At 40.9% G+C, this 10466-nt stretch overlaps 1 protein-coding gene across 1 annotated transcript in view; it reads right to left on the bottom strand.

Annotated features, from left to right (window-relative positions):
* Window positions 1-668: 668 nt before the first annotated feature.
* The window catches only part of si:ch1073-416d2.4 (coiled-coil domain-containing protein 42 homolog), a 37510-nt gene continuing 27712 nt past the window's right edge, over window positions 669-10466 (bottom strand). The window contains exons 7-9 of the mRNA XM_055640083.1: window positions 9740-9850; window positions 5035-5151; window positions 669-2490 (exon numbers count right to left, since the gene is read on the bottom strand). Of these exons, the coding sequence (XP_055496058.1) occupies window positions 2284-2490; window positions 5035-5151; window positions 9740-9850 (435 nt within the window). The 3' untranslated portion in view covers window positions 669-2283. The remainder of the gene's footprint in view (window positions 2491-5034; window positions 5152-9739; window positions 9851-10466) is intronic.

The raw sequence follows: 10466 nt of genomic DNA, 5'->3' as shown, positions 1-10466 counted from the left end.
AGCCAATGAACTGGCCTCAACTACCCTCTGTGGCAGAGAGTTCCAGAGATTCACCGCTCTCTGTGTAAAAAAAGTTCTTCTCATCTCGGTTTTAAAGGATTTCCCCCTTATCCGTAAGCTGTGACCCCTTGTTCTGGACTTCCCCAACATCGGGAACAATCTTCCTGCATCTAGCCTGTCCAACCCCTTAAGAATGTTGTAAGTTTCTATAAGATCCCCCCTCAATCTCCTAAATTCTAGAGAGTATAAACCAAGTCTATCCAGTCTTTCTTCATAAGACAGTCCTGACATCCCAGGAATGACATCCTCTCGATCATATGCAAGGACATTCAAAATTGTTCAAGAGTCAGGTCTCAAGTAAATGCCCTAGTAAACATCAAGTAAACTATAAGGCTGCAGCTAGGCAACTATAATTGCAAAATGTGACAGAGCAAATGGCAGTGGAAGCAGTATGGATGGTTGTCAAAGCCAATCTTATCATTAAATAACACAATAAATTAATCAAGCCCTTCTCAAAACTGCTTCCCGTTTGCAATGGTGTTGTGGAATGAAAGTGATTGCTAATTTTAATTTAACTAATCATACTGAGCTGTCCTAGATACTTATTAATGTGGGATCCCACAAGTTTTTTTTTTTTTTTTTTTAAACACAGTTGCAAAACCATTAACATCTTCTCACCAGGAACAGGTAATCTCCATAGAGCAGAAACTACATGGTAAAATGTCATCATTCTTGTGCCTGTATTGCTTCAACTTCACTCCTTCGTTATGTTTGCTTCCTTTGTCTTACATTTTTGTTTCTTATTTCTTCCTTGTCCTCCAGTAGTTATATTTTCAGACCTGGCTCTCCAATTCTGCTTGGAGGATGAGTAAACAAAAGATAGACACAAAATGCTGGAGTAACTCAGTGGGACAGGCAGCATCTCTGGATAGAAGGAATGAAAATGATTTTTTGTGATGTTTCGGGTCGAGAAGGGTCTCGAGATGCTGCTTGTCTCGCTTAGTTACTCCAGCATTTTGTGTCTATCTTCCGTTCCTTCCTACAACATGAGTGAACAAAAGCTTTTTATTTGCATGAGACCCATTCATCTTTATCTAATGTAAAGGTAATTCCTTCCAATTGTTTGCTATATATTAGAAAAAAAATTATTTGCAAAAAAATGACTTCAAATAGCAGTTATATTATTTAGTAGTTAGAAAATAATATAGATCAGATTCAGATTCAATCAGATCAGATTCAGATTCAATTTTAATTGTCATTGTCAGTGTACAGTACAGAGACAATGAAATGCATTTAGCATCTCCCTGGAAGAGCGACATAGCAAATGATTTGAATAAATAATAATGTGTCCGGGGGGGGGGTGGTGATTGGCAGTCACCGAGGTACGTTGTTGAGTAGAGTGACAGCCGCCAGGAAGAAGCTGTTCCTCGACCTGCTGGTTCGGCAACGGAGAGACCTGTAGCGCCTCCCGGATGGTAGGAGGGTAAACAGTCCATGGTTGGGGTGAGAGCAGCCCTTGGCGATGCTGAGCACCCTCCGCAGACAATATAGAGCTGTCCTGACCCACTATCTACCTCATTGGAGACCCTCGGACTATCATTTATCGAACTTTACTGGGCTTCAACTTGCACTAAACATTATTCCCTTTAAACTGCATCCATACACTGGGCAGTTTGATTGTAATCATGTATAGTATTTTCGGTGACTGGATCGCACGCAATAAAAAAGCTTTTCACTGTACCTCAGTACACGTGACAATAATACATTAAGATAAAGAGCTAACAGCTCAAATGCCAATTTTGATATTGATTTTCTAGTAACGTTTTATTTTTTGCTTTTCAATAGGATAAAGAGAAAAGTGGGGGGGATTGTATGTATCATCAGACTGGGTTTATCGTATCTTTGCCTTTAAATTCTTTCTTCAAATACATGCAATTGTGAAACAAATAAGCTAACACAGAATTAAACATTACTTGCCTATTGTGTTCCAGTCATTAACATATTATCTAACAGTTATGTGGTAATCAAAGAGCTATTATTGAAAAACGTGTTACTGGAGCACTGGACCAAATGATTTAAATTATTTTTTGTGAAGAAGGAAGTTTTTTTATTATGCCAATCAACAATACTTCATTACTGACAATAATCAGATAAAGTATCTATATTTTACTCTGCATCTCTTTCCATTGTTAGTTGCTTCTTCCACTAATAGACACATCAACAGTCCTTACGGATCAATGGCATATATTGGATTCCCTTCTGAAACAAAAATATTTAAACTGCTCATCGTGCATTGGAGTTTGTTTGCTTTTTTCTATTCTTTTGTTGGGCTATTAATTTATTGGAATTTACAAGTAGAGTATTGGTCTGTGGTTTCATCCAGTTAGTTACTCCTGGTTTGTTCTGAGTTTGGTCTGAGCTGCCAGTGACTGTTGTTGAATTTATGTGTACTGCCATTTGACTAATAGTTTTCTTTTCCATGATGAATTCCTGTTAATAAAAACAAAATAAATCAGCTCCAACATACTAATTATACCTCCATACATTCAGGTAGTGTTCACTATTTTAGATTATTGCAAGACTTCATTTTGTAAAACTCAATTACACAAACCCAAATATATTTTGGTAGTTTCTGCACAGAACACACAGGCCCTAAACTCCAAAGCTTTAACTTGAATGTACCCGTTTCCTTTATCATGGTAACTTTTTTGCATATCTTTCATTCATTGTTCTGTATCTCTTCTATATCATCGTCTATATCTCTCGTTTTCCTTTTCCCTAACAAGTCTGAAGAAGGGTCTCGACCCGAAACGTCACCCACTCCATCTCTCCGGAGATGCTGCCTGTCCCATTGAGTTACTCCAGCTTTTTGTGTCTATCTTTAGTTATTTAGAAACATTACCTATGTGGATATTCATATATTCTACTCGGGGAAACTTGGTGAAAAACATGGATATATATTACACTCAACAAATGAGTTCAAATTGCTTGTGTGTGAACTACTGTTATGTTCAATAATAAATGATGACTGATATAAAGATAAGAATCTTCCTTTCCTTCCTTTCAACCTGCTGCCCTCTGGAAGGCGCTATAGGTGCATCAAATCCAGGACAAATAGACTCAGAAATAGTTGCTTTCCAAGAATTATAACTACTATTAATTCAAATTCACACATGCACTGACTTCACTGCCCATCACCCGGACTTCCATCTGTATATATGTATATATGTATATAGCGCCGCAGAAATTGTGCACCTATCCCCCCCCATCCACCCCCCCCTTCTCCCTTCTGTTTTTTGTTTTTCTGTTTCTTGTTTTTTTGTGCTAAATTGTATGTATGCACTGAGTACGAGCAGCTTTCAGTTTCACTGTACATGTATAGTGACAATAAATGGAATATCATAGCATATCATATCCAATATTTAACAGTGCTTCTCTACAATCCTTTGTGAATGTTACATAATAAACACTATGACATGTTAGGAAAAGTTAGACAAAAGACAAATGTTTGGTCAAAGAGATGGGTTTTAAGAGTGTCCTGAAGAAGGTAAAATGGTTGGAGGGAAGCGGATGAAAACACAGATCGGTCATGTTCTTAATGAACTGTGAAAAAGGCCGAAGGGATTGAATGGCCTCTTCCTATTCCTATGGTCATTAGTGTTTCATTGTGGGAATTTCAAGCTCAAGGTAGCTAAAGGTATCGGGGAGGGGGGGTAATAGAAGGCAGGTCAACCATGGATTAGATTTACAGTAAGACAGAAGTAACAACATCTGGTGCTGGGGACAATTGCAGAGACAGTTGAACCCAAGGAGACAATTGCATAGTAAATTCCCCAAAACACATTGCAGAGTATTTCAAATAAAATAATTGGTTCAAATAACAAGAGGAAGTAGTTAGCAAGCAATGGAGCAAACAATTGAGTAAAAAAAACTAATGCTGGAACATCTGCATGATACCCACCCGCAGAGTCTTTCTAGCATCTACAATCATTTTTGTCTCCACGCATGCTGCCTGACCCATTGAGCTTTTTCGGGTAATTATTTTTTTGCTCAAGATTCAAGCATCTGCTATCGTTTGTATCTCCATTGGACTACAAATGGAGATGATTTATGATGCAAGCAGAGAAATAACAACTTTAATATTCTGACCTTCACCTTGTCCAGCTTTGAATAAGTACATCAAAAAAGGAGAAAGATAAAATGGAAATAGGTTTAAGAGGGAACTCCAAATCTTGGAACCTCCAAATCTTGGTGGGACTAAGGGAAAACAGTTGTTTTGGCACGGACTTGTAGGGCTGAGATGGCCTGTTTCCGTGCTGTAATTGTTATATGGTTGTTATATGGTTATCACATTGAATGGCGGTGCTGGCTCGAAGGGCCGAATGGCCTACTCCTGCACCTATTGTCGATTGTCTAAGTATTTGAGAGCCTGGCTGGGAATGGTAGGTGATGGGAATCAGATCCACAACAGACTGCAAGGGAGGAATTCATTTTCAGATATGCTGAGGCCGTGGAAGAAATTAAAAATAAGATAAAAGATTTCAAAAATCGGGGTATTTTCAAATTAAGAACCAGTGTAACTTGGGGTCATTTGTTAACTTAGAGTTGTAGAATCATACAGCATGAAAATAGGCCCATCAGCCCAACAAGTCCATGCCAACCAAGATGTCCCATCTACACTAGTCTCACCAGCCCACATTTGGCCCATATCCCTCTATACACCTCCTATCCATACACCTGTCCAAAAGTCTTTTAAATGTTGTTATATTATCTGTCTCAACTACCTCCTCTGGCAGCTCGTTCCATATACCCACCATCCTCTATGTGAACTTGCAGGATATGAGTCAGGTACCAGCAGCATGGTTTTGAATAAGTAAGTTGCAAGTTGAGAAGAAGATGAAAAACTAATTGGAAATGTCAAGGCCGGGAATAACCGTGATAAATTGGAGAGATCAAGGACAAATGTATTTTATGACAATAGCTTATAATAGAGGTAGAAGTGACAGCTTTTACACAGATAACAAATATTCTTACCTTCACCATGTCCAATTTTGTCAAAATACTCATCTCCTCCAGAATCCCATAATGCTTGGCATGGCACTGTTCTGCCAGATTGTTAATAGCCAACAAGAGAGCACCAACCTCTTCACTCTAACAATAAACAAACAATGAAAGATCGCTTTGAACATTGTCTTAAGTTGCCAATATTTACAGCAGATCATTTAGATGCTGTATTACAGATCTTAAACCAATCTCTAATGAGGTCGTTGAGGCAAGTACTATAACAATATTTAGAGTCATAGAGTGATACAGTGTAGAAACAGGCCCTTCAGCCCAACTTGCCCACACTGGCTAACATGTCCTAGCTACATTAGTCCCACCTGCCAGCATTTGGTCCCTATCCCTCCAAACCTGTCCTATCCATGTACCTGTCTAACTGCTTCTTGAATGCTGGGATAGTCCCTGCCTCAACTACCTCCTCTGGCAACTAAAAGACATCTGGACAGAAACATGGATATGAAAGGATTTAGAAACATAGAAACATAGAAATTAGGTGCAGGAGTAGGCCATTCGGCCCTTCGAGCCTGCACCGCCATTCAATATGATCATGGCTGATCATCCAACTCAGTATCCCGTACCTGCCTTTTCTCCATACCCTCTGATCCCCTTGGCCATAAGGGCCACATCTAACTCCCTCTTAAATATAGCCAATGAACTGGCCTCAACTACCCGCTGTGGCAGAGAGTTCCAAAGATTCACCACTCTCTGTGTGAAAAAAGTTCTCCTCATCTCGGTTTTAAAGGATTTCCCCCTTATCCTTAAGCTGTGACCCCTTGTCCTGGACTTCCCCAACATCGGAAACAATCTTCCTGCATCTAGCCTGTCCAACCCCTTAAGAATTTTGTAAGTTTCTATAAGATCCCCTCTCAATCTCCTAAACTCTAGAGAGTATAAACCAAGTCTATCCAGTCTTTCTTCATAAGACAGTCCTGACATCCCAGGAATCAGTCTGGTGAACCTTCTCTGCACTCCCTCTATGGCAATAATGTCCTTCCTCAGATTTGGAGACCAAAACTGCACGCAATACTCCAGGTGTGGTCTCACCAAGACCCTATACAACTGCAGTAGAACCTCCCTGCTCCTATACTCAAATCCTCTTGCTATGAAAGCCAACATGCCATTCGCTTTCTTTACTGCCTGCTGCACCTGCATGCCTACCTTCAATGACTGGTGTACCATGACACCCAGGTCTCGCTGCATCTCCCCCTTTCCCAATCGGCCACCGTTTAGATAATAATCTGCTTTCCCGTTTTTGCCACCAAAATGGATAACCTCACATTTATCCACATTAAACTGCATCTGCCAAACATTTGCCCACTCACCCAGCCTATCCAAGTCACCTTGCATTCTCCTAGCATCCTCCTCACACCTAACACTGCCCCCCAGCTTAGTGTCATCCGCAAACTTGGAGATATTGCCTTCAATTCCCTCATCCAGATCATTAATATATATTGTAAACAGCTGGGGTCCCAGTACTGAGCCTTGCGGTACCCCACTAGTCACTGCCTGCCATTGTGAAAAGGACCCGTTTACTCCTACTCTTTGCTTCCTGTTTGCCAGCCAGTTCTCTATCCACATCAATACTGAACCCCCAATGCCATGTGCTTTAAGTTTGTATACTAATCTCTTATGTGGGACCTTGTCGAAAGCCTTCTGGAAGTCCAGATACACCACATCCACTGGTTCTCCCCTATCCACGCTACTAGTTACATCCTCGAAAAATTCTATAAGATTCGTCAGACATGATTTACCTTTCGTAAATCCATGCTGACTTTGTCCAATGATTTCACCACTTTCTAAATGTGCTGCTATCCCATCTTTAATAACTGACTCTAGCAGTTTCCCCACTACCGATGTTAGGCTAACTGGTCTGTAATTCCCCGTTTTCCCTCTCCCTCCCTTCTTAAAAAGTGGGGTTACGTTTGCTACCCGCCAATCCTCTGGAACTACTCCAGAATCTAAGGAGTTTTGAAAGATTATTACTAATGCATCCACTATTTCTGGAGCTACTTCCTTAAGTACTCTGGGATGCAGCCTATCTGGCCCTGGGGATTTATCGGCCTTTAATCCATTCAATTTACCCAACACCACTTCCCGACTAACCTGGATTTCACTCAATTCCTCCACCTCCTTTGACCCGCGGGCCCCTGCTATTTCCGGCAGATCATTTATGTCTTCCTTAGTGAAGACGGAACCAAAGTAGTTATTCAATTGGTCCGCCATATCCTGGTTCCCCATGATCAACTCACCTGTTTCTGACTGCAAGGGACCTACATTTGTTTTAACTAATCTCTTTCTTTTCACATATCTATAAAAACTTTTGCAGTCAGATTTTATGTTCACTGCCAGTTTTCTTTCATAATCCATTTTTCCGATTTGGAGGGATATGGGCTTAACACAGGCAGGTGCGATTAGTATAGATGGGACACTTTAATCAGCATGGGCAAGTTGGGCCGAGGAGCCCGTTTCCATGTTTTATGACTCCATGGCATTCTTCCAGCCTTTACCACCCATTATTTCTTCGGATATCATCATTCCTTCCCACCTATGTCCTTCCCAATATGACTCGGCCACTCTTTTCTCAACTTTAGACTTACAGCATGGAAACAGGCCATTTGACCCACCGAATCAGCACCAACCGATGATCATCCATACACTAGCACCATATATATATATAGATATGCCATTTATTGTCACTATACATGTACAGTGAAATTGAAAGCTGCTCGTACTCAGTGCATACATATAATTTAGTACAAAAAACAAGAAACAGAAGAACAAAAACAGAAGGGAGAAGGGGGGGGGGGGGGGGGGGGGGGAGATAGGTGCACAATTCTGCGGCGCTATATACATATATACATATATACAGATGGAAGTCCGGGTGTTGGGCGGTGTAGTCAGTGCATGTGTGAATTTGAATTAAGAGTAGTTATAATTTTCGGAAAGCAACTATTTCTGAGTCTATTTGTCCTAGATTTGATGCACCTATAGCGCCTTCCAGAGGGCAGCAGGTCGAACAGTCCAAACGCAGGATGGGAGCTGTCTTTGATGATCTTCTTTGCCCTGCTAAGGCAGCGGGAGGTGTAGATATCCATCAGGGAGGGGAGAGAGCAACCAATGATCTTCTGCGCTGTCCTAGTTACCCTCTGAAGCCTCTCCCTGTCTGCCATGGTGCAGCTGCCATACCATGCTGTAATGCAGTATGTCAGCAGGCTCTCGATGGACGAGCGGTAGAAGGTCAGCAGCAGGTTAGAGTCCAGGTTGTGCTTCCTGAGGACCCTCAGGAAGTGCAGCCGCTGCTGAGCCTTCTTGATGACCGCTGTCGTGTTGTCTGTCCAGGAGATATCAGCAGCGATATGGACACCGAGAAACCGGAAGGTGTTGACCCTACATACTACATCCTACATACTAGGGACAATTTACAAAAACCAATTAACCTACAAACCTGTACATCTTTGGACTGTGGGATGAAACCAAAGCACCCAGAGAAAACCCACGCGGTCACAGGAGAACATACAAAATCCATAGACAGCACCCGCAGTCAGGATTGAACCCGGATCTTTGGTGCTGTAAGGCAGCAACTCTACTACTGTGGCAATCTGCCGCCTAAAAGTGTTGCCATTCTCCACTCATCACCATCTCTCCCAAACCTTTGTTTTGAACTTAGTTTAGAGATTCAGTTTGGAAACAGGCCCTTCGGCCCACCAAGTCTGTGCTGACCAGCGATCACCCATACACTAGTTCTATCCTACACACCAGGGACAATTTACAGAAGCCAATTAGCCTACAGACCTGCATGTCTTCGGACTGTGGGAGGAAACCAGAGCACCTGGAAGAAACCCATGCAGTTACAGGGAGAAGGTACAAACTCTATACAGACAGCACCCGTTGTTAGATCGAACCTGGGTGTCTGGTGCAGTGAGGCAGCAACTTTACTGCTGCACCACTGCATCTCATGCTTATATTACAGCATTCTGACCCTGCATCAGGAACTGGCAGTGGATTTTGCATGATATTATGTCAATATATTTTAATAGGTGGAAAATTAAGAAGAAATCCTCCATTAATATCCATTGTCCTCTTGATGGGTGGGCCTAAAGAAGAATGTCCAATCAAAACTTATTGACCCAATTCAGTTTATCTGCCCAAATGGCAGAGCTGCTGAGTACTTCAAGCATTTTCTGTTTATTTTAATAACTGGATGAACAGGTTTAACAGCCACACCTGTCTTTGCAAATGCACCAAGAGATATTTACAGAAGGTACAAGATACAAATAATGAAACCTGGTCAGAGTGAAATAAGAAACCATTTTTAAAAAAATATTTCTGACTGTACAGGAAAGTAGATCAAGATTAAAATACAGAATTTACAAAGTAAGCTATATAAAGAGGAAATACTTTAGACTGAGCAATACTGAGGAAATTGACAATATGTTAACACATCATGTATTGCCCTTCATAACAATCTTGTCATAAGCCAATGTATTTCTACCCATAAATTAGGTTTGAAAGTTAAATAGCAAGATCTTTTACTACATGTTGCTTAGTATCTTTTGTAAATAATTCAAATGCTTCATATTTCTCATTTTGAGTATTAACTGAAATTTCTGGTAGTACTAAAAAGTAAATGCAGCTTAATAATTTATTTAATTTTCTCCTTGATCATTCTGCAATTTACCTGTTGAATAAAATGGCCTCGGTGCAGGTTTATCTTCTGTTCCATCCGTTTGTTCTTCTCCTTCATTTCATCGCATTCCATTCGGAGTTGTGAAAGCTGACTAGTCATCATCTATTGAAGAGCAAAGATTTATGAGAAATGCCAAAAAACCTATAATGTAGTGAATACCATTTCCCACAGCGAAAAGAGGCAAATTGTCCTTGCATAATATTGAATTAATATCCGATAGTTTAATCCGAAGTTAAGGTTCAAGATGTTTATGGAGCCATGTCAAATAGCCAGCCCTCAAACCTAAAGTCATAAGGTCATAAGTGTTAGGAGCAGAATTAGGCCATTTGGCCCATCAATCATGACTGATCTATCTCTCCCTCCTAACCCCATGCTCCTGCATTCTCCCCATAACCCCTGACACCCACCCGTACTATCAAGTCAGTGCAGACCACCATACTAGTCAGAGCATTGCTATTCTCTATGACATTTCATTAATTCAATCATGAACTACACAATTGCAACAACATGGCTGATTACACAAATGGATGCAAATATTTACACAGGTAAGCAGTATTTGCAGTTCAGAAACAGTCTTTTCATCCAACAGGGTTAGGCCTCTGAAGACAGACGCAAAATGCTGGAGTAACTCAGCAGGATAGGCAGCATCTCTGGAGAGAAGGAACGCTTGATGTCCCTTCTTATTATGCCTCTACTGTACTTAGCTTTCCATATGACC

The sequence above is a fragment of the Leucoraja erinacea genome, chromosome 9, assembly GCF_028641065.1.
Source record: "Leucoraja erinacea ecotype New England chromosome 9, Leri_hhj_1, whole genome shotgun sequence".
Classification (NCBI taxonomy): Eukaryota; Metazoa; Chordata; class Chondrichthyes; order Rajiformes; family Rajidae; genus Leucoraja; species Leucoraja erinaceus.
The sequence above is the reverse complement of the archived record's forward strand: the minus strand, read 5'-3'. Positions and strand labels throughout refer to the sequence as shown.